We start from the raw sequence: 25,179 nt of genomic DNA, 5'->3' as shown, positions 1-25,179 counted from the left end.
GCGGGCGAAAGAGGTGAAGGGGATTAAGAGGTTCAAACCTCCAGTTATATAATAAGTCACGGGGATGTAATATACAGCATAAGGGATATGGTCAGTAATATTGTAACAACTTGTGTGGGGACATATGGTTACTAGACTTATGGTGGTGATCATTTCATAAAGTATGCAAATGTCACATCATTATGTAGTACACCTGAAACTAATATGATACTGTAAGTCACCTGTATTTCATTTTAAAAAAGAGACAATGGAAGACAGATGCTCTTAATGTGCCGTTGTATTCTCGGTTCCACTTTATTTCTAAAGCAGGAAAACCTTCCCCTTCCTAGAATGCTAAGGGCAAAGCCGCCGGCTACGCCGCCTCTGCCCACCTCCGCGCCCCGCCGCACGTGGAAACTTCGGGCAGAGGGAAGGTGGGCACCGGGCGCGGAACTACAAGTCCCAGAATGCACGGCGCCCTCCGCACAGGCGCAGCGGGGACCCCCCGGCCGCCGGCCAGCCAGCCTGCGGAGACCCGGGTCCCGCGCCGGAGCTGGGCTGGGGGCAAGCAGCCGGGGCGGACCCGGCGGCGCCCAGGGCGGCCCGGGCGTTGGGATGAAGGCGCCGCGGCGCGCGTGAGGAGGAGGATGCGGCATTCGGCGCCGCGGCGGCAGGGGGAGTAGGCGGTGGAGCCCCCGGGAGGGAGGTGCGCTCGGGGCCAGACGGCTCCGGAGGCTCCGCAGTGCCGCCGCCGTCGCCCGGGAGGCTCCGCGCGGGAGCCATGTAACCCTGCGGCGGGCTCCGGGCTGCTCCGTCCTCCCCAGCTCCCGGGATAGCGCGCCAGCGGGACCACGATGAAGAAGCAGTTTAACCGCATGCGCCAGCTGGCCAACCAGACGGTGGGCAGGTAGGTCACCCGCTGGCCGCCGCGGGCCGGGGTGCGCTGCGAGCCTGCATCCGCCGGGCGCGCAGGTGATGGAGCGGGCGCGCCGGCCTCCGGCCCTCCGCCCTTCGCTCCCTGCCGGCCCTCGCCCCCTCGGGGCGCCGCTCGCGGGCGCAAGCCCTCCTCCCTGAACTTCCCGGACCCCTTCTCATGCTCTGCCCGCTGCTCCGGGGCTCCGGTTGCCAAGCTCAAACTGTGACGCATCCTTTACCTGCGTCCCCAGCTGCCCCTTCACCTCGTCCTCCCTGCCTTTCCCCGGGACTCCCTTCTCCCTCTGGCCCCAGAGCTTCCTGGAAACAGGTGTTCGCTCTGATGGCGCTGGAGGCCGCCGAACCGCGGTCGCCCTGCGAAGATGCTTTCCCCTGGGCCGAGTTCGGGGCTCCTCGGGGGTCCGGGGGAGTGTTGGGCCTGGTCGTCTTGGCAGAGCTGAGCCTGCGCCTCCTGCCGTGTTTGTTTCTTGGGGCTCTGACCGTATGAGATTCTGGATCTCTCTCCTGGCCGGGTTTGTCGAGGCGTTAGGTGGTGGAGAGAGCATCTGTAGGGGTGGGGGAAGCGGGGGCAGGGCAGGTGCTGGTGGAATGGCGCTGCTGTCGGCTTGGTTCTGAGACAGGTTTCAGCGCAGGGAGGGAGGGAGGCTGCGGAAAGGGAGGCCCAGCTCCTCTGGAAGATGAGTTAAGCAGAAGATCACAGCCAGGTAGGGGAGGGGGACCGAGGCCTCACAGTCAGGAAGAGCCAGGCCCTAGGACGCTGCGAGACCCAGCCGGCTGTGGCTGTCATCGCGGTGAAAATGGGCTACATCTGGGCTAGTGTCTTCAGAAGATGCTCCGCGGGGTGCCAGGCTCTATTGATGTTACAGAAGGGTTCTGGTGGTTCTCTTCCAAAGCTCGACAGGCTCTGCACGCAGGGTGGTTAGGTAGAGGGGATTTTTCGTGGAACTTATGTCCCTGGGGAGAGATTTCTGTTGTTGCTGTGGTCAAGGAATGCAGGTGTTCCCTACTAAGGCCGGCGGCAGAAAGCAGAGAACCCAGCCTTGGGTGCAGTTCAAGTGCGAGCTCAACACATCGAGGGCCCTCCGCTAGGTTTACCAAGAAACCCAATACCTTTCTTGGGTGGGAAATGGAGCCCGAACTGGCATTTGGTAGGGCGGGAGTGGGGACCTAACTGGGGACACTGAATGCCCATGTAAGCATACTGCCCTGATTATGGTGGGCATTTGAGGGCAGGGGATGTGGTGGCTTCCTATGCTTCCAGGGACGCCAGATGGTTTCCAAGTAACCATGTCTAAAATTGACTTGGATGCATTTTCCTTTCCCAAACACATGTGCTTTCACATGGGGGAGAATTTATGAATAGCAGAGTCAGATTAGCCCGGATTTCTGGCATGGCATTGCCACAGATATAGCTGCACACAGGCTGCCTTTGGATATGTTGGACGCGGAAGCAGTGTTTTCCTGTCTGGGTTGTTTAGCAGATGACAGTTGAGTTGACATGTCTTTGGTGACTTGATTTCTGCATCACTCTGCTGGCTGGCCTCTGTCATCAGGTCATCGCACCAGACCAACCACGTGACCAAGAGGCCCCTGACCGTAGACTTGGATTGCCCTTCTCACTTGGTCCTGGCGTGTCACTTTGGTGCTGGAAGCGAAATGGTAACAAGGTGTTCACGCTTCCTCCCTGGCGCCCCTGAAACACAGCTCTTTCTCTCTTCAGGACTTGTTTTGAAGTGGTAAGATTTACGAGCCTTGGGCCTAAAACCTGATTTCCACCCTCATCCATGGATGTAATGACCAAGGGAAAAAGGAAGAAGTTGAGCCTTGGGCCTAAAACCTGATTTCCACCCTCATCCATGGATGTAATGACCAAGGGAAAAGGGAAGAAGTTGGGTTTCAGAATAGGAACCAGGTGGTCTTACTAATTTGAAAGCACGTTCTTGGAAGTCCAAGCAGCTGGTCACTAAGAGGTACTTTCCACTTGTTTATGGAGCCTCTGGTGGATGCTGGTGTGTGGATGAATTTCTGGCTCTTCGTCAGATGGCATCCGTGGTGTCCTGCACCGGGTAAAGTGGGGGCCAGCCCACTCTTGAGTATCACTAGCTTGTATCCATTTTGGTGACATTCTGAGTGAACCTTTTAGAGCAAAAACCAGTTTGTGCCGCTTTGCTGCTTGAAAGCCTCCAGGGGCATCTCAGTGCACCAAGCGCCCCAAGTCTTTCCAGGGGTCTACAAGACCCTGTCCGACTTGACCCCCTCCTTGTCTTTCCATACTCCTGTTCCCCCCACCCGCCTGCCCGCCCCTCCTCCACTGTGCTCCAGCCACGATAGGCTTCCTTGCCCCCAACACACCAAGCTCATTTCCATCTAGGGGCTTTGTTTGAGCTGTTTCCCACTTTCCCTGCCCAGCTGAGGGTCTGCTCTTCCCATATTGCCTTTTCCTCATCATCCAGGTCTTTAGCTCAAAGGCCTTTGAGAGCACCCCCCCCCACCTCCTTCACGGCCCCGCCCATCATCCTGTTCGTTTTTGTCACAGCACTCATCACTCTTTGAAATGCTTAGTTTTCTTTTTTTTGACTTCTTACAAATACAATACCACAGAATGTGTAGATCGCCACTAATGCTCATTGTATATAGCACAGTGCCTTGTAGGCAGTTGGTGCTCAGTTCACGTTTACTGACAAGGTTAAAAGAGTTTGCCGTAGGGTCCATGCAGGTAAATAAAAGGGGCAGCCTTTACTTTGTCTTACTGAGAATGTAGTGAGGCATGATGCTAACCCTGCTTCTTAATTTCTTGAATCCGTGGAAGCAATAGGATTGGACGCTTGGAATTCAGGTGTGGGGTTGGTGGACCACCTAGTGGCATGGCTTTAACAAGCCACTGGATTCTTGTCCTTGCGTGTCTTTGAAATGCCGACGTTCCTGTCTTTGAGGGAAGGCTGAGAGGTGGGCTGGAGCGGTGCCCTTCCTCACGGCTCTTCACCCAGCTCGCCTTCCATAAGTTGCGGGTTTGGGAGGTCTTCTGAATATAAAACCTCCGGAGGTCAAATCCACTCCCTTTAACAATGTAGGAATTGCCGTGCTTACACGTACTCAGTGGAGCTAACGGTATTTCCTCTTGAAGTGCTCACCTCTCCGTGGAGAGGGTACCAGCATCTGGGAAGAGTTTCAAACCCACTGCACTTAACTGGGAAAAGTTTCGTCTCCTCTTTGGTCTGCCTCTCCCATCTTTGCACACAGTCCTTCTGCTTTGGACTCTCTCTGTCCTTTCACTTCAGCTCATCCTCTGGGAAGCATCCCTGGCCCTTCAAGACTGGACCACCATGTGCCTAATGGTTCCAGCTAGCACCGGCTTTCGGGTGCGATGGATCTGGTTGGTTGGTTACTGACTACGGGATCTTGAGCTGAAATCTGCACCTTAGTCTCCTCATCTGCAAAATGGGCATAACAAGAGTTGCACTGTGGTAATGTAATAGGGAAGACCCTTTGTGTTCTATTACAAGTCAATCACTAAAGGGATGTTGCCTATAAGCTTAAATTACACATAATGGCCCATCTCTGGGAACCCTGCCTCCCAGGTCATGATCATTAAGCTAAAATACCTTTGTGTAGCTCACAGGAAACATCCTGACCATGCCCACCTGTGAATGCAGGGAGGAAGAAATTAACACCTCCCTTCTGGAGGCTGACAGGAGCCAGGAAGTGTTTGGCTTTACCCCCTCCCCTTTTTGTGTAAAAGAAGCCTGAATTCTAACTCAGGCAAGACAGTTCTTTGGGGCACGAGTCCACCGTCTTCTGGGTCTGCTGGCTTTCGGAATAAAGTCATTATTCCCTGCCCCATCACCTCGTCTCTCGATTTATGGGCCTGTCATGCGGCGAGTAGCACGAGCTTGGACTCGGTAACAGTAATGTGGTCATTGTGGCAATGAGGACCTGAGAGTACCCCTGAAAAGCACCCAACACTGTGCTCAGCACTAGGGCATGCTCCATAAATAGTAGCTCAAAGTATCTTTGGGCATATGCTGTAACTGCTACTGGATTGTATGCACGTGGCATTCGTTCATTCTTTCCTTTATTCAGTAAATGCTTATTGGACGCCTGCTGTGTGCTAGGCTCTGGGCTGGTTCAGGGCCTCTTGCAGTGCAGGGTAAACAAAATCCCTGTTTCTCTCTTGGAATCTGTGTCTGCAAGGCATGCATTGTTTTTGTCTCGTCTTGTTTACCTTTCCCACTAGACTTCAAGTTCCTCGAAGGCAGGGATAACTGTCCTAATGCCTGGTGTATAGTCTGTTCTCTGAAATTCTTTGGCAGCCGAAGGCATGAGTGAGCAAGGGATCCCTGCATCGTAGACAGAGATGCAAGAGGCTCCTGACACCGGGCCTCTTTCATTTTGTGGTGGGCAGGGGCGTATAGAGGCGTGAACACAGCTGCACAGCTGGGCTTTGGAAGGACAGAGCAAGATTTAAGGGAGGAACTAGTTCATGCCTGACTTACGTTGCTTTTTTTTTTTTTTTTGCCTTCAGGAGAGTCTATCGGCTGCTGGGGTGAGAGGCATCCTGAAAGGCATAGAGTATTTTTCTTGCAAGTGGTGTTTGGTTTGTGTTGGGTGGAATTGGTGGGTTGGTCTCCCTGAGCTGAGATTTAGAGACCTGCTAAGTGACCGAGAAAATGGAAGTAAAACTGACACTTTGACCTGGGGAGGAGGAGGGTTTTTTTTTTCAATCTGCACAGTGGGGGTCACGGTAGCCCTTGCCTCAGAAGACTGTTAAGAGTTAAAGGGAGCCTGGCTTACACCAGGTGCCCAAGAAATGGTCGGTGAGGTTCCTTGTCATTTTCTGCTTCTTGCCCATTCAGCTCTCCAAAAACGCTGGCCTCCCAAGTGTAAGGGGCTTCTTAGATTCCCAGGGCCGCTGCCCAACGGTGGCCGTCAGTGGACTCTGTGCTCTCGTGCAAAACGGGGGACATTCAAGAAGCCCAGGAGTAGGCAAGGAGCTCTGGAAGTGTGAGAGAGAGAGGCGTGGGAGGGCGGGAGCAGGGCCGGTGGGGTTGGATTCTTTGGTTTTCAAGTCTGTGAGTTGGTGAGTGGAAGGCCAAGTTTGGTCTGCACAGCCCCCGTCTTCCATTCCTAGACCGCTCAGCCTGCCACCGTGATTGGGCTCGGTTTCTGGTGCAGAGCCGGCCTGAGCCTCACTGCTGCTGTGCAGCTCTCAGGATGTCACTGCAGTCGCCAGTGGTACCCAGATGGATGCCGAGGATGCAGCAGCCTCTAGGAGCACTGGTGCTGCAGGCATTCTTTGCTTGGGCCACAGCAGCCGAAGCCAGCGAGGATCTTTTCCTTGAAGGTGTCTCTGAGACACTGCCTTGCCCATCAGCAGGCCTCCTGAGAGCCATGATCCAATCCATAGGGCATCATGGAAAGGTCACTGCAAATTAGTCATTGGACTGCTTGGCTCCCACCTCTAATTCCCTGTGAGTGGGACCACGTCCTCCTGTTAGGCCAGCAGGGCTGGGCAGACTCAATCCTGTCCCCCAAGGTGCACGTTTATGAGGTCTCAAAGCGAAGTTTTTCATCAGTTTTATGGAAGCCCATGTCTGGCCACCTGCTGTGGTGTGTCTGTGTGACAGAGAACAGAATGTACTCACAAACTGATGAACGGGCTAGCAAATCTGGAGGGAATATTCTCTGCTCCTGTCTCCTAAGCTCCTTGCTGTACAGCCCTCAGTCGTCAGGATTTCCTGCAGAATTCTGTTCTCCCAGACCTGCAAGTCATTGCGAGGGAGCCATTACTTTCAACAGCAATTAATGACTTCCCCTCCCAGTGGCCATCCAGCAAAGAAATGTATCAGTAGTCATTAGCGTTTTTTCATGATGGGTGACAAGGAGCAATTTTTTTTCTCTAGAAAGAGTGAATCCGTAGCCATGTGAGCAAAACAGTCATTTAATTTATGGTTGTTCCTTTTAGAGGGGATAAGTAAGGAGCTCTTTTATTGATAACCAAGAGATTCAAATGCTATGACAACATATATTTCAAATGCTATTTTGATAACGACAGCAGATAATACCCTGAGGCTTCAGCTCCCAGTGAAGTCAGTTGTGGGTTGGAGAGAAGCTGGGGGGCGGGTTGGGGGGAGCCGGGGAGAGTTAGGGCTCTCCTATTCGGTGCAGGGCTTCCCAGCAAGCTGGCACCTGGCACCCCACTGCCTGTGGGAAGTGTGTGGCTGTCGAGCAATTTTAAACTATCCTTTCTGTCCAGGAAGCAGATGTTTTTGCTTTCATTTTCCAACTTCAGGGTTTATTTTTAGGATAAATGTTTATTTTCCCACAGAATTCAATCTACTTTTTTTTAACTTTCTTTTTGGTTGCATAAGTGATACTTTATCGTAGAAAAGTTTTAAACTCATGGGTGGGCAAAAAGGCAAAAAAAAAAAAATCACCAGTAATCTCACTACCTGGAGACCACAGTGAATATTTTGGATATGGTCTTCCAGGTTTTTTCATAGGTGTATATCTGTTCTTAAAGAGCTAGAGATGGTTTGGTGTGTACTGTTTTGCAACCAGATTTTTCCTCCTTTGTTTTTTTTTTAAATTCATTTATTTATTTTTAGCTGTGTTGGGTCTTCATTGCTGCACGTGGGCTTTCTCTAGTTGCAGCTAGCGGGGGCTGCTCTTCGTTGGGGTGCGCGGGCTTCTCATGGCGGTGGCTTCTCTTGTTGCGGAGCATGGGCTCTAGGCGTGCGGACTTCAGTAGTTGTGGCACATGCGCTCAGTAGTTGTGGCTCGTGGGCTCTAGAGCGCAGGTTCAGCAGTTGCGGCGCACGGGCTGAGTTGCTCCGCGGCATGTGGGATCTTCCCGGACCAGGGCTCGAGCCTGTGTCCCCTGCATTGGCAGGCAGATTCTTAACCACTGCTCCACCAGGGAAGCCCTGGCAGGTGGATTCTTAACCACTGTGCCACCAGGGAAGTCCCTCCCCCTTCATCTTGAATATCATCCCATGTCAATAATAGTTTTTCAACGATATAATATTCCGTTAGAGTCCGCCGGTTTCCTTTGGTAATCATGTAGCAAATATATCCTATGGGTTTACTTTCCTAGGATGAAGTCTTAGAAATAGAATTGCTGGGCCAAAGAATATGGAAGTTTTTAAGACTGTGAATGTACGTTTTCTATATATGAACACACACACATATTCTATTTTCATCCTCAGAAGAATTGCTAGTTTCTTCTCCCCAACCCTATCAGCAACTGATATTATAACTTTGTTAATTACCTGAATAAAACCAAAACCTCTTTTCTCCTCTCAAATTTCTAGTGAGGGTGAGCATTTGTTATGTCTGCTGGACATTCATGGCCTTTCCTGAGTTGCTGCAAGCCCCACTTGTTTAAAGTCATGTTCATAACTGTTTTCTTACTGACTTTTAGGTAATTGTTAATAAGCATATACAAGCTTTGTCTTATGCCATGCACATCTCCCTGTAGCTTTTTCTGCCTTTTATATTTTGTTTTATGTCATTTATAATATTTCGTGATCTCAAGTCTATCAATTTATGGTTTGTGCTTTAAATGTTATGCTTTGGAACACTTTTCTCAGCCTAAGATGACATAAATATTTATACATTTTCATTACCATTTATATAATTTTATTTTGCCATCAAATCTTCAATTCATCAAATTCTTTAATTTTGGTGTGGGACATCACGTAGGTGTCACATTTAGTTTTTTTTTTCTAAACAGTTACCGTGATATAAAATTGAATGATGTAACTCATACCCACTGTATTGAAACGTCATCATTATTATGTACTAAAAGATTTCATCTACTTGTGTCTGTTTGTAGGATTCTAGTTTGTTCTCTTGACCTGCCAGTTGGCAGGGATTTAAGGTGGGCTCTACTGCCCAGGTGAGAAGGGATGGGTTGGTGCATCCCAGGCTTTGGGTGGGGGGTGCAGTGGAGTCGGTCTGGGCCCCTCATCTCAGCTTCATCTGGGGAAGCTCCTTGGCTTGGCAGTTAGGACTCAACAGCTTTGCCTAAAAATCTTGTTGTGCCTTAATCAGAGCTAATTTACAAATTGCTTTTTTATTTAAAAAACAAAGTTGATTATATTCTTTTGGCTTCGCTCATTGGTTTATTCTTCCTTAGTATCTTTTAAAACGTATGCATTAAGTTGGGGAAAACTGACAGTTTTGCAGTATTTAGTATGATAATTCTTCCCATCTGGGAATAGGGTATGTTTATTCAAGTCTGTTTATGATCCTATAAACTAGTTTTTGTCTACTTGCGTCCTGTATAATTTTGCTTCTGTGCTTTAGGTAATTTGTCATTACTGTAGACTTAATGTTTGGAATCTTTTGTTATGTTTTCCTTACTCTTTATTGCTGGAATGTAGGAAAGTTATTGATTTTTGTATATCTTAAACAATCACCTTCATAAACTTTCTCATTATTTTTAAGTACTTTAAAAAAATTGAGTCTATTGAATTTTCCAGGTAGCAATCATAAATATTTTCTACAAATAGTAATTTTGCTTCTTCCTCTTCAGTATTATATTTATTTTATTTTCTTGTCTAATTGCATTCTCTAGGACTTGTAGAACAGTGTTAAAATATTGGTGGATAAATGGCAAAATGTGGACTTCCCTGTCTTCTTCTTATCCTCTGTGGAAATGCGTGATAATTGGTTTGAGAGATTTTATTTTTTAATCATGTTACATGCTGCATAAATGTATTTTACTTTGAGTTTTTCTTTGGCATTAAAGTTAAATTTGATTAACTATATTATCATGGTCTTTAGAGATAATCATGTTTTTCTCCCTTAAGTTATTAATATATTCACTCAGTAATTTATGCCACAGATATTTATTGAGCACTTACTACGTTCCAGGCATTGTTTTCTGTGCTGGGGATACACCAATGATTGTTCCTACAGTTCCTGCACATGAGGACCTTGTGTTTTACATTCTTGAACCTCAGTAGATTTTCTAATATTGAGCTCTCCTTGCCTTCCTGCAGTTGATCTTATTTGACTATGGTTTGCTAATTATTCTTATACAATGCTAGATTTAGTTGTTTTATTTAGGATTTTGGCATTCAGTATTCATATACGAGAGCCTGTGAATTCTTTTCTTATGCTAAACTTGTCACATTTTGATAACACTGTAAAATGAACTGTCAGTTTTCTTCTTTTTCTGTGCAATGGTGAGGTAAGGAATTACTTGTTCTTTGAAGGTTCGAAACGACTTTTCCAGGACATTCTTTGGAGGTAGTTCTTTGACAGCTTTCCCAATTTCTTCAGTGATCATTGGACTATTTATGTTTTCTATCTTTTCCTGAGTCATTTTATAGAAAAGCATTAATTTTGTGATGATTTTAAAATTTAATAGAATCTTTTTTGAGTATATACGTGTATCTCCTTTGTCAGCCTAATTTGCATTTCTCTCTTTTCTCACCTGGACTAGCTTTGCTAGAGGGTTTCCTGCCCCCCACACCTAATCAGCTTTTAGGTTTAATCTAGTTTTATAAAAATTTCTTTCTCGTTAGCTCTTGATTGGTGCATTTTTTTCCCTATTTGTAGTAAATTCTGCTTCTTTAATTTTTAAATTCCTTCCTCCTGATTTCCTTGGGTTTCTTTGTTCTTTTCCTAGCCTCGAGTCTTCCATGTTGTCTCAATATTAGGATGTTAGGTTCCGCCATGGTAACACCTGCGCTTTGGAACCTCGGTGGCTTAACATAGCAATAGTTTGTTTTAAGCTCATGTGATATGTCACGGGAGTCAGGGGGCTTTCCAGGACAGTTCTCCATGCATGATTCAGTGATCCACCCCCAATCTCAATACATGGCTTTCAGTCTCTACTAAAGGTGAAGAGGGGATGTAGAGATGGCATCCTGGCTCTTACATACCTTGACCAGGAATTGACAGATGTCACCTTTGTTTACATCTCATTGGCTTGAACTAGTCACAAAGCTCCCCTAGATAAGACTGGAGGAAGGGAGCCTCTGCCACAGGTGAATAACCAGGAGTATCTCTCTCTCCTGTCCCACTGCCTGTCTTTGAAATCCTCCTTGTACCCCTGCTCACTCCAGTCCCTTCTGGCTGCTCTCTCCTTCCGTGTGCAGCTATGAGAAAGGTCATTCTTTGTCTCCATCATAGGAGGGTGGCTGTAGATTCTCACGGTGTCCAGGAATCTGTCAGGTCCTTCAGAGAGGAGCGTCCTTAGGATAACAAAGTTTTCTCTTGCTGATACCTACCATCTCTCATGTCAGAATTTGTGTTTGTGTGTGTGTGTGTGTGTGTGTGTGTGTGTGTGTGTATATATATAAATTTTAAAACCTTTTTACAGTGGGGAGAGGAACCATGAGAACAGAATTTCTCATCCTGTCACACTGGAATGACACCTAATGTATGGGCTGATTGCCAGGATTAAATAAGATAATAAATAGGATATCCTCAGCCTGTAAGCACTCAATACATTATAGTTATGACCACGATCCCCTGCTGTGCTGAAAGCCTCTTTGACATGAGACACTTGTTCAGGCCTTATTTATATTCTTAAGTACCTGAAAATTACAAGTTGCAATTGATACCCATTTGTCTTGTTTTCCCAGATCAAACCCAGTTTTTCTATGTTTAGTGGCAAACATGAAACATCTTGAGATATTAATAATACTGGTGGCCTCAGTCATTTAAAACTCACTGTGACTACTAGTTATTGCATTCCTCACGATGGTCCATGTTAAAACCCTCAGGATCTTGGTAGCTTAGGCTCTGGCCAGGCGGGACTGGGGGTGGCCCCTCAAGGACCCAGGCTTTGCTCCACGTGCACCTCTGTGATGGTAGTGGGTGAATGAATGAAGATGTGGTGAATCATACATTGGCTCCTAAGGTTCCTCCTGGAAGTGACCCAGGTCACTTCTCACATTCATTGGCCAGAGAAGATCACACACCCCGTGCCACTTGAGCTGGGGCAGGGAAATCCAGTCCCTCATGGATTCGGAAGAGCAGAACCACAGAAGCCACAGCTGTGTCCCCTGTCGCCAAGGACTGGGCTGTGTTCTTTATAGGCATTATTTTTATTGGCTCATGGCAACGTGGATAGGCATGGGGTGCTCTTTGTAGCTCCATTTTGCAGAAGTAGACTAAGAAAGGGGCAGACCATAAGTAGGTTGCGTCCTAAGTAGGTCAAGTACAGGCAAATGCTCCCCCTGGTCCGCTGTCTCCTGAGGGTGGATCTTAGCAGCCTCAGGGTCCTTCCAGTTACTTCAGTTTAGGTGGTTCTGGAAATGCTAATGGACCGCTCTTGACATGAATAAAAATAAAACTGTCACATTCAGTTAAGGTAATGGAGTGTCTTGTAGGTAGCCAACCACAAAGAGCATACAGTGAAAATCTGCCGATAGAAAATTCTTCACTTTGTTTCCTCACTGCAGTTTCACCAGAAGGGGTAAGAAGAGGACCCTTTGAAAGTACTTTTTTTTTTTTTAAGCTCTATGTTGAAAGAAGAGCAGTTTCTGTATCTGCAAAAGCCCCTACAGACTCCTACATAACGAATAAACCAAACAGGGACCTTTACAAAATAAGGACTATGAAAAGCGGGCAGAGCTTTTAGCTGTTTGCTTATGGGCACTGTTGCTGCTCTTGGTTGAGTTTTCATAGCTGCTCTTGGTTGCGTGTGTCCTCCAACAGACACTTTCATGTACTTTACAGATATTCCTGTTGCATCCTCACAGCGCCACTTCAGAGTAGGTTCTGATCTGTCCTCAGTTGTCTGCACAAATCTCTGAGCAGGTGAGTATGTGTTGCTGCTGGGTGCATAGTTGGTAAGAGAAGGACAGTTCTTAAGATTTGCTCCCAGATCTGCTGGCTCTGACACCAGCGTTCTGTATCGTTGTACTTTAATGATTCTGCAGGAAGGGAACAAGTGGAAAACTTTCAGTGTCTAACGTTAGTGGGATGATTAAGTAAATTCTGACACATCTCTGCAGTTGTAGCAATCTTAGTGTTTTCCTAACATTCAGAAAAATTTAAGGGCTTTTGAGAAATGTTTAAGATAAGGAAACAGGGTACAGAAGTGCATACATAGTTGAGACTGTACACTATTTTTTTTTAAAAAAAGTACATAGAACACGCTGGAAGGAAATCTGGAAGGACTGGACAGTTCAGCATGTAGTGTTTACCTTTGGGTAGGATTAGGAGTGATTTCGTTTCTTGCTGCTGGTACTTTCTAAAAATTTCCAAATTCTTTAAAATGAACGTTAAAAACAAAACAAAACAAAACTCTTGCAGGACTCAAAACAAAGAGGGAAAATGTAAAATGTAGCTGGAAATTCTCATACTGATGTTTTAAGTTTGGGGCCCTGAAAGGTCTGATTAGAAATATGTTTGAAGTTCTCCTGAACCTTAGTTTCGAACATGGGGAACTTCTTATGGTCATGATCTGGAAAGGTCATGATGTCAGATCTCATTTTACAGAATAAAATAGTCTGCTCTTAGGAAGTGATGGGCTAGTAGCCTTTGAGGGTGGCTAATTTCCAAGACACATCACATTTTGAAATTGTCTGCATGACTTGGAGCGGAGGACCAGTGGTTCCCCGTGACCCATTAGGGTTCTCTGGTTGCAGCAGTAGAAGGAACTAATTTAAGCCAAAATGGAGATTTGGGAAGGATGGGGGTGGCTCAGAAAATCAAAGGAGTGACCAGGTGCAGGGCGACAGGACAGCTCTTCAGAGGCTACCTTCGAAAGGGTTACTTCCCTGCAAATGAACTTATTTATCAAACAGAAACAGACTCACAGACATAGAAAACAAACGTACGGTTACCAAAGGGAAGTGGCGGGGAGGGATATATTAGGAATTTGGGCGTAACATACACACATTACTATATATAAAGTAGATAACCAACAAGGACCTACTGTATAGCACAGGGAACTATACTCAATATATATCTATATATATATATTTTTGTGGTACGCGGGCCTCTCACTGTTGTGGCCTCTCCCATTGCGGAGCACAGGCTCCGGGCGCGCAGGCCCAGCGACCATGGCTCTCGGGCCCAGCCGCTCCACGGCATGTGGAATCTTCCCGTACTGGGGCATGAACCCATGTCCCTTGCATCGGCAGGCGGACTCTCAACCACTGCGCCACCAGGGAAGCCCTATACTCAATATTTTATAATAATGTATATGGGAAAAGAATCTGAAAAAGAATATATATATATATATGTATATATACACATATATATAAAATTATATATATGTGTATAACTGAATCACTTTGCTGTACACCAGAAACTAACGCAACATTGTAAATCAACTATATTTCAATAAAAAAATAAATTTAAAAAGTAAAAAAAAAAGGGTTACTTCCCAGTTGTTTTCTGTCATTGGGCCACTCAGGATTCCATTGCAGAAGAGAGTCTCATTGGCTTGGTTTGGGTCATGTGACCTGGCCAACCCTTGGGGACAGTGGGAGGGTAGAGAGTTGACTAGATTGCATGCCCACACAGACTGCAAGTGGGGAGAAGCAGTTCCCAAAAGGAAAATTAGAGGCTTCTGTCCAAAGGACCAAGAAGGGATGGTGGCTGTTCAGTCCACCCGGATGGTTGACCAGACCCTAATCAATGACATCAAAGACTCTACCTTGGTCACTTTGCCAGGGATCTGTGACCTTAGCCGTGACATAGAGGGCATGTTTCTTGGTATTCCGAGGTCATTCCTCACCCCTCCGTATCCAGTCAGTTCCTGCAAATCTCTCTCTGAATTATAATTTATCTATCAATATATCTGCTGTTTCATCTCTGATTCTTCATTGTCATCTGTGTCCCTACCCTTGACTATTGCGGTGTCCTCCTTATTTGTATTCTTGCCTGGAATCTCTTCTCTCTGGCTGCCTGCAACACAGGGCATATGATGTTTTTGAATACATGGACAGAAGCATGTCCTTTTCCTTCTTTATCAAGTTTTGTTCTGTGGGAAAAAAATCCTTGGACTGTGAAGAATGTGGCACAGTGTAGATTCTTCTTAGGAACTTACAGTCTATATTTCTATTTAAGGCTCTCAAGTTCTGTAGGAAAGAAAACTGTTCATCATTTGTATCACCTAGAATGCTTTTAATTATAGTAACAGATGTCAATCCAGAGAGACTTAAACAATAAGGAGACTGTTTCAGGTGACAGGGCGTCCAAAGGTAGGGAGAGTCCAGGGCCCTGTGATCTGGGCCCCTGCTGTCCTTCTCCCCATTTCTCTTTGCTTTGCCTTCACCTGTGTCTTGGCCTTTTCCTCAGACTGGCTTTTTTCATGGTCACAATATAGCTGCTAGCAGCAACTGAAGTACTTTGTTTTCATGCCTATAAACCCACAAAGGACAAGGGAGAGAGATGCTTTGCGAAAACTGCTGCATACGCTTTAGAATAAAATAGAAGGAAGCTTTAAATCTGAGTAGAATGTTAGAGATTATATTATTAGATTAGATTATATATTAGAGCAGCAACGGCACATGCCCATCCCTGCCATTCTAAGGAGAATAAGTCATAAAAAGTTCTTGAGTGTGATAAAAAGGTATGAAAAATGGAAAGAAACTCTAAACTGTCATTACTTTCAGATATGACTGTTTATGTAAGAAATCCCAAAACCCTGCAAAGAAATAATTAGAATTAAGAGTTTGTCAAGTTTGCTCCATTCAAAAGAAAAGGGTGAACATATTCATATCAAATACAGTAAACTTCAGATCCAGGAAGATTACAGCGATGAGGAAAGATATCAATATTACATGACAGTAAGAGGTTCAACTAATCAAAAAGACATAATAATCCTAAATGAGAACAGAAGTTCAAAATACATGCAGCAAGAAGTGATAGATTGAAAAGAGAAGTACTCAAATCCACAGTAATAGGTGGGGACTCAAAAGCTCTTCTCTGGTCTTGATAGAATTAGTAGACAGAAAATCAACAAGGATATAGAAGAATTAATAACAGTAGAAACTAACTGAATCTATTTGGCATTTAGAGAACACTTTCCCCAATAGCAAGATGATGCATATTCTTTTCAAGTGCCCCTGAAACATTTACCAAGGTTGACCATATCGTGGGTCATAAAATAAATCTTAAATTTAAAAATCTGAAATCATGCAAAGTATGTTTTCTGGCCATAATGGAATTCAACTAGAAATCAATGACAGAAAGATAACAAGAAGATCCCAGTGTTACACAATATGCTTATAAGTTATCCATGGGCCAAAGAGGATAGTTCATGGGAAATTAAAAAATATTTTGAATGAAACTGAAACTAGAACATCAAAATTTGTAAGATACAGCTAAAGCTTAGAGGGACATTAATAGCATTAAATGCTTACATTAGAAAAGAGGAACAGTCTCAAATCAGTAATCTAAGCTCTCACCTTAAGAAAATAGAAAAATAAAAAATAAACCCAAACCAAACAGAAAGAAGTGATAAAGAGGTGAATGAGAATCAATGAAATAGAAAACAGCGAAACAGTAGAGAGGATACATGAAACCAAAAGCTGATGTTCTGAAAAGATTAATAAAGTTGATCTCGCAAAACTAAGGAAAAAGGTGAGAAGACACGGATGACTAATATCAGGAATAAAAGAGAAGATATCACTGCAGCTCTGACAAGTTATTAAAAGGATTAAAAAATACTACAAATAACTCTGCACCTAAATTGGACAACGTAGATAAAATGTACCAATTCCTTGAAAACCACAAATTACCAAAACTCACCAAAGAAGAGTCAATATAACTGGAATTGTCTTATATCTATAAAGAAATTGCATTCTTTCCAAAAACAGAATGCCAGGTCCAGATGGTTTCATTGGTGGTTTCTACAAAACACTGAAAGAAATAACATCAGTTCTACACAATTTCTTTCAGAAGAGGAAAGAGAGGAGAACGCTTCCCACCTAGTTTGTGAGGCCAGCCTTACCCTGATAACAAAGCCAGACATACACATTACCAGCAAAAGAAACTGTAGACCAACAGCAGATCAAATATAGCAATAAATAAAAAGAATCATGCACTATGACCAAGTGGGGTTTATCCCAGGAATGTATGATTGGTCTAACATTCACAAATCAATGTAACCTCCTATATTAAATGAAGAAGAAAAACCAAATGCTCATATTAACTGGTATAGCAAAAGCACATGACAAAATTTAAAATCCACTCATGATAAAATCGCTAACTAGAAATAATAGGAACTTGAGTCTGATAAAGGGTATCTAAGAAAACTCTGAAGCTAACATCATATTTAATGGTGAAAGACTGAATGCTTTTCCCTTAACCCTGGAACCAAGGCAAGGATGTTCTGTTACTTCTATTCATCCTTGTACTGGAGAGCCACACCAGTGCAAACAGGCAAGAAAAATAAAAGATATACAGATTGGAAAGGAATAAATAAAACTGCCCTATTTATAGATGACCTGATTACATATGGATAAAATACTAAAGAATCTATGAAAACGCTCTTAGAACTAATACGTGAACTTATCAAAGGCTCAGGATGCAAAATGAACATACAAAAATCAATTGTAGGGGCTTCCCTGGTGGCATGGTGGTTAAGAATCCACCTGCCAATTAGGGGACAGGTTTGAGCCCTGGTCCGGGAAGATCCCACATGCCGCGGAGCAACTAAGACTGTGTGCCACAACTACTGAGCCTGTGCTCTAGAGCCCACGAGCCACAACTACTGAGCCCTCGCGCCTAGAGCCCATGCTCTGCAACAAGAGAAGCCACCGCAGTGAGCCACTGCGCACGTCAATGAAGAGTAGCACCCGCTCACCACAACTAGAGAAAGCCCGTGCACAGCAACAAAGACCCAACACAGCCAAAAAGAAATAATAAAATAAATAAATTAAAAAATATATATGTGTTTAATTTTAAAAAGTCAATTGTATTTTTAATAACTTGTGGTGAACATTTAGAAATAAAATTTAGAAAACAGGAATAAATCTAAGAACATATGTGCAGGGTCAGTATGCTGAAAACTTGAAAACAATGATGAAATAAAGAAGACCTAAATGGGGAGACAGATCATGTTCAAGATTGCAAGAATCAACCTAGTTATGATGTCAATTCTCCTTACATTAATCTATAGGTTTAATGCAATTCCAGTCGAAATTTCAGCAAGATATTTTTATAGATACAGAGAAGCTGACACTAAAACTTGCAGGGAAAGGCAAAGGAACTAGAGTATCAAACACTTTTGAAAAAGAGGAATATTGTTGGAGGGATCATACTACCCAATTTTAATAATTACTGTAAAACTACTGTGATCAACACAGAGTGGTAATGCCAGAGACATCACTTAGATCAGCTGAACAGAATAGAGAGTTCAGAAAAGGAGTCACAAATATGGTCAATTGATTTTGGACAAAGATGCAGAGACAATTCAATGAAGAAAGGATTGACTTTTCAACAAATGGCATTGGAACGATCGGATGTGTTCTTTTGGGTCTGGCCGCTTCTCTCGACACATCATTTGTGAGATTCATTCACGTTGTAATAAGTATCAGTAGCTTATTCGTTTTTCCTCCTCTTTAGTATTTAGTATATTCAGATATACCCGCAATTTGTTTATCCATTCACCTACTAGTGGACATTTGGGCTTTTTCCAGTTTTTAGGTTTTTTTCTTTTTAAATGTGTTCTGAACATTCTTATGCAAGTCTTTTTGTGAACATAGGCTTGTTTCTTTGGATACATACCCAGGAGTGTAATTGCTGGTCAATTTTATAATAAACTGTCAAATGGTTTTCCAAAATGCTTGTGTCATTTTCACTCCCCCCAGTTATGTGTAAGAGTCTATTTCCTCCATACTTGTGACAATACTTGGCATTGTCTGTCCTTTTGATCTTTGTCACTCCAGTGGGTGTGTGGCTTTAATTTGCATTTTCCCTAACAACTAAAGATGTTGTACACCTTTTCATGAGTTTATTGGGTATTCAGATCTCTTCTTTTGTGAAATGTATATACAATCTTTTGCTCATACTTAAATTAGATTTTGTGTATCTTCATTATTGGTTTCTAGGGGTTCTTTATATATTTTGGAGAGAAGTCCTTCGTTATATTATTACCAGTACTTTCTGCCAGTTGTTGGCCTTTTCACTTTCTTGATGTCTTTTGAGGAGCAGAAGTTTTTAATTTTGATAAAATCCAAGTTTTCTTTTATGGTTAGTAGTTTTTGTACCTTGTTGAAGAAATCATTGCCTACCCCATAGAAAATATTCTTCTATATTTTCTTCTAGAGGTTTATCATTTTACCTTTTACATTTAGGTCTAAAATTCACCTTAAATAGGTATGTGAGTATGTTGTAACATAGGGGTCAGTTTCATCTTTTTTCTAGATGAATAGCCCGTTTTCTCCAGCACCATTTATTAAAAAGCCCATCCTTTCCCCATTACATTACAGTGTTCTCCTCGTCATAAATCAGTTGATAGTACATGTGGGTCTGTTTCTGGACTGTATTTCTGTTGCATTTTACCCATCTTTTTAATGTTTTAAATATTCTTTTGTAACTACTCAATATCTAGTAAGACATTTTAAAAACCACAACTAAAGACGAAAAAAGTTACTGGTTATAATAGGTGGAGACTATTTCATTAGGATTTACACAAGATTGTATACTTCAAAAAAATGAATTTAAAACTTAAAAATCATTCTTAGATTGTGGGCCATACAAAAACAGGCGACGAGCTGGATTTGCCTACTGGCCATAGTTGGCCGACCCTGCAGTAGGTTTTCATTGACTTCCCTTGGCCTGGGAGGGAGAGTGGTGACACCCCTTCAGGTACCTGGGTTCAAACTTCTGTGCCTCAGAGAGTTCAATGCCAGCAGGTCTCTGGAGCACCAGTAAGGCCATACTCTATTTAATAAACCATTACTGTTAATTATTCAGAAATTATTCAGAAAGAAACCAAAGTCTAGAATGCAAGTCATTTGCAAACCAGGATAGAATCGTCTCATCACTTTAGGCCCTGAGTAGAAGTGATGAAAGCTGAACAAAGACAACTGTGCACAGCAGTAGAGCCAGAAAGAAGATACCCTGGATAATGACGTTCGGTTCCCCGGCTGCCATCCTTGCCTGGGGACGCCATCATCTTTCTCTTCCCAAGGCACATATCTGATGCTGAGGCTGGACTTAGGTAATTGTTAAATGTGCGAAAGAGGCAGTTGTTCTGCTGCACAAGTTGATGGCAAGGCCAACAAGAAGTGTTGGATCTATCCTGTTTTCTTAAAATAGCAAGATGGTGATAGTACTGGGGAGACCTTTTTCTTTCTCTGCTGCGCTGCACAGATAGATTCTGCTTTTCTAGCTTCTTTCATCCACGTAGTCTCCTAACTCAGAAATCTGCTGTGGTTAAATACCAACTTAGTGTAGACTCTCTAATTATAGAGTAATGTTCTGTCTGGCACTCTTGGCATTGGAGATCAGCAACAGCTGGTTTCTTGGGAGGGCATGAGAATCTCAGGTTCCTTTAATACTTCTAATCACCTTGCAAACCACTGAACCCTCTTGAAGTATTTCCCCATGAGATTTTTTTTTTAATTTATTTTTGGCTGCGTTGGGTCTTCGTTGCTGTGCAGGGGCTTTCTCTAGTTGCAGCGAGCGGGGGCTACTCTTCGTTGCGGTGCACAGGCTTCTCATTGCGGTGGCTTCTCTTGTTGCAGAGCATGGGCTCTAGGTGCGTGGGCTTCAGTAGTTGTGACTCGCGGGCTCAGTAGTTCTGGCTCGCGGGCTCTAGAGCTCAGGCTCAGTAGTTGTGGCGCATGGGCTTAGTTGCTCTGGGGCACGTGGGATCTTCCTGGACCAGGGCTCGAACCTGTGTCCCCTGCACTGGCAGGTGGATTCTTAACCGCTGCGCCACCAGGGAAGTCCCTCCCCGTGAGCTTTGTGCCTGTATCTGAGGCGGTAAACCCTGCTGTTGGAAGTGACTCAACGAGGCAGGTTGGTACTCCTACAAATTCTTTACCATCCAACTTGAATGGGCCCCTGTTGCTGCCTCTGAATCCTACTGTTTGTCAGATCAGCTCCTTCTGTCCTTCACCAAAACAATAGTACTTCCCTTTCCTACTTTCCTCAAACTTCCTCATCCCCAGCCCTTTCCCTCACCTCAACTAACCTCACCTTCTACTTCCTATAGAAAACTGAAGCTCTCCCAGATGGATGGCATGGCCTTAACTTTCCACTGTGAAGTCCAAAGACCACCTCTCTGTATTCTCTCTTCCTTCTCACCTTTTCCAATGGAGGAGGAATCCTTTTTCTCTTCTTTCTATCCTTCCATCTGTGCTGTGGGTCTCATCTCCTCCTGAACCTTATTATGTTATCAGGTCTCCCTTCTTATGTATATTCAACTACTTTTTCAAACAGTTCATTCCGTCAAGATGTGAAGGTGTTCAGTCCTTTCCATCTCAGCAGCAAAACCTCCCCTGACACTCCCACACCCTGACTTACTTCTCCTCTTTTATAGCCAGACTCTTTGGAAAGGTGTCTATTCACAGCCTCCATTTCTTTGCCTCCTCTTTTTTTTTTTTTTGTAAATTTTTTTTATTGAAGTGTAGCTGATTTACAATGTTGTGTTAATTTATGCTGTACAGCAAAGTGACTCAGTGATACACATATATACGTGTATATATGTTATTTTTTCATATTCTTTTCCATTATGGTTTGTCACAGGACATTGCATATAGTTCCCTGTGCTCTACAGTAGGACCTTGTTATTTATCCATTCTACATGTAATAGTTTGCATCCACCAACCCCAAACTCCCCGTCCATCCCTCTCCTTCCCCCCCACCCCTTGGCAACCACAAGTCTGTTCTCTACGTCTATGAGTCTGTTTCTGTTTTGCTGACAGGTTCATTTGTGCCATATTGTAGATTCCACATATAAGTGGCATCATGTGGTATTTGTCTTCCTCTTTCTGACTTATTTCACTTAGTATGATCATCTCTAGTTGCATCCATGTTGCTGCAAATGTCGTTGCCCCCTTTTCACTCTGTATTCCCCCCTGCCTGGCTTCTGGCCCTATTCCTTACCCACATACCTCTGCCTGAACTCAGTAAGGCACCAAAAAGGCACCAGACTCCATATTGCTAAATCCACTGGACATCTCTGAGTCTTTACTATTTAACATTTCAGCAGCCTTGGTTGATCACCTTTTCTTTTTTTTTTTTTAATTAATTAATTTATTTTTGGCTGCATTGGGTCTTCGTTGCTGCGCGCGGGCTTTCTCTAGTTGCGGCAAGCGGGGGCTACTCTTCGCTGCGGTGAGTGGGCTTCTCATTGTGGTGGCTTCTCTTGTTGTGGAGCACAGGCTCTAGGCGCACGGGCTTCAGTAGTTGTGGCGCGTGGGCTTAGCTGCTCCGCGGCACGTGGAATCTTCCCGGACCAGGGCTCGAACCAGTGTCGCCTGCATTGGCAGGCGGATTCTTAACCACTACGCCACCAGGGAAGTCCCTGATCACCTTTTCTTGAAGTGCTTTTTTCTCTCCCTTGGCCTCAGTGATACTATATTCTGCCGGGATTCTTCCTGTTTTTCTGGTCATTCCTTATCTGTCTCCATTGCAGGAAATAATGGATTTCCTCACGCATCATTCTACAGTCCTATGCAATATCCTTCATGCCCTTGGCTTCAGTGACCACTCTGTGCAGGTGAATGAATGCTCATAAGCCCTCTTGGAGCTGCCTATGGTAGAGCCCCAGGTCCTTAATACACCATGGAAAAGAGTTTGAAATTTTCTGTGAAAAAGTAATATGGTTTTACTGACATTTTAAAGAGATTACTCTTCCTGCTGTGTGCACAGTACCTAGTCGAGAGGCAAGAGTGGAAGCAGGGAAACCTCTTAGGAGGCTGATATACAGAAAAGAAGTCATGGGGGCCTCCAGTTAGATGTTCAAATGTGCCTTAAACTCAACATTTCCAAGGCCTAATTCAGGATCTTCTACCCAGGCTTCCTTCTTGTTGTGTCTGCGGTCAACACCCATCCAGTTGGATGAGTTAGAAACACTGACCCCCACCTGTCTTAGTCTGTTCTGACTACTGTAACAAAATACCATAGACTGGAGATCTTATAAACCGTAGAAATTTATTTCTCATAGTTATGGAGGCTGGAAGTCCAAGATCAAGGTAGCAGCATGGTCTGGTTCTGGTGGGAACCCTCTTCCTGGTTCAGAGCTGGTACCTTCTCTCTGCGTCCTCACATAGTGGAAGGAGCTAGGGGGTCTCTCCGGAGCTTCTTTTATAAGAACATTTATGTCATGCATGAAGGCTCCACCTCCTAATATCATCATCTTTGAGAGTTAGGATTTCAACATATGAATTTTAGGGGGACACAGACATTCAGACCATAGCATCACCTTTTCCTTCCAATTCTGGCCCTCTTCTATTCTGTTTCATACGCAGACTTATTGAGTCTTCACAAGGCAGATCTGATGTTATCCCCAAACTGATTCCTCTCAGTGCTTTCCCATTGCTCTGAGGATAATGAACCCCATGTAAGGTTCTTCACGGTCTGGCCTTGATGTACCTACCTGACCTCCTTTCCTACCTGCTTCCTTTTGCTTCTGAACTGCTCTGTCTTCTGCCTGAGACACTCTCTGCCACCCTGACTGCTGTTGCCTGCGTATCTCCTCTTCTTCCAGAATCTTGGCTGAAGTATCTCTTTCGGTGAAGATTTCCCAGAGCACTTGACCCCAGTTGAGGTCAGATTCTCTTATTTCATGTTCCTATAGAATCAGATTTCTTTCCCTTTTGCAGGCTAATCTTAGTTTTAAAATATATGTTCACTTTTAGAGTCTTTTGATTACTATTTTTTTAATGACACAAGGAACTGTGTTCACCGGAGTTCTCCAGAGAAACAAAACCAATAGGATGTATATATGTAGACAAGAGAGAGATTTATTTTAAGGAATTGGCTCACGTGATTATGGGATCTGGTAAGTCTGAAATCTGTGGGGCAGGCGAGTAGGCTGGAGAACCAGGGAAAAGTTGATGTTGCCATCTGGAGTCTGAAGACGGTCTGGGGGCAGAATTCATTCTTTCTCAGAGGTCCTCAGTGTTTTCTGTAAGGGCCCTCAACTGATTGGGGGTGGTCCACTCACACTATGGAGGGTGCTGGGAACTGGATGTTTGTGTCCTTCCAAAGTTCTTTTGTTGAAACCTATTTTCCAATGTGGTGGTCTTTGAAATTGGGGCCTTTGGGAGGTGATTAGGTCATGAGGGTGGAGCCCTCATGAAGAGGATGAGTGCCCTTTTATAAAAAGAGACCCCAGAGAGATCCTTCTCCCCTTCTGCCATGTGAGGACACAGTGAAAAGACAGCTGAACCAGGAAGTGGGCCCTCACCAGACATGGACTATACCAACACCTTGATCTTGGACTTCCCAGCTTCCAGAACTTTGAGAGATAAGTTTCTGTTGTTTATAAGCCAGCTAGTTCATGCTATTCTGTTACAGCTGCCCAAATGGACTTAGAGGGGAATCTGCTCTGCTTCAAGTCTACTGATTTAAATGTTATTCACATCTAAAAAATACCTTCACAGCAACATCTAGACTGATGTTTGACCCAAAACTTGGTGCTATAGCCAAGCCAGGTAGCCACATAAAATTAACCATCACAGGGACCATATCTGTTTGAGCCCATCATTGCATCCTCAGTGTCTATCACAGTGCGTGATATGCAGAAGGCACTCAATAAATATTGATTATGTGGCTTTGGGAGTGTTAGGTTTCTAGATTTTCTATCTGCAGCCAGTGCCAGTGGGAGTAATGCATCTGTGCTGCATGCACTGTTCTTTAGCGTCATTCTTTGTGTTCGTTCTAAAGTATATTATTATTTTTTTTACTTATTTATTTATTTATTTTTGGCTGCATTGGGTCTTCATTGCTGCACGCGGGCTTTCTCTAGTTGCGGCGAGCAGGGGCTACTCCTCGCTGTGGTGCACGGGCTTCTCATTGCGGTGGCTTCTCGTTGCGGAGCACAGGCCAGCTCTAGGCACGTGGGCTTCAGTAGTTGTGGCACGCAGGCTTCAGTAATTGTGGCACGTGGGCTTCAGTAGTTGTGGCTCGCGGGCTCTAGAGCGCAGGCTCAGTAGTTGTGGTGCACGGGCTTAGTTGCTCCACCGCATGTGGGATCTTCCTGGACCAGGGCTCGAACCTGTGTCCCCTGCATTGGCAGGCGGACTCTTCTTTTTTTAACATCTTTATTGGAGTATAATTGCTTTACAACGGTGTGTTAGTTTCTGCTTTATAACAGAGTGAATCAGCTAT

At 44.4% G+C, this 25,179-nt stretch overlaps 1 protein-coding gene across 2 annotated transcripts in view; it reads left to right on the top strand.

Moving 5' to 3' along the window:
* Positions 1 to 25,179, top strand: part of ARHGAP44 (Rho GTPase activating protein 44) — a 155,112-nt gene that overhangs the window by 10,643 nt on the left and 119,290 nt on the right. Inside the window, exon 1 of one of the 2 annotated variants that reach the window (XM_079903865.1) lies at positions 408 to 886. The exons of the other annotated variant lie outside the window; for it this stretch is intronic. Within the exon in view, the coding sequence (XP_079759991.1) occupies positions 834 to 886 (53 nt within the window). The 5' untranslated portion in view covers positions 408 to 833. Of the gene's footprint in view, positions 1 to 407; positions 887 to 25,179 lie in introns of those variants that run through there. 2 annotated transcript variants of the gene reach the window in all.

This window comes from Stenella coeruleoalba (assembly GCF_951394435.1).
Source record: "Stenella coeruleoalba genome assembly, chromosome: 19".
Classification (NCBI taxonomy): Eukaryota; Metazoa; Chordata; class Mammalia; order Artiodactyla; family Delphinidae; genus Stenella; species Stenella coeruleoalba.
The sequence above is the reverse complement of the archived record's forward strand: the minus strand, read 5'-3'. Positions and strand labels throughout refer to the sequence as shown.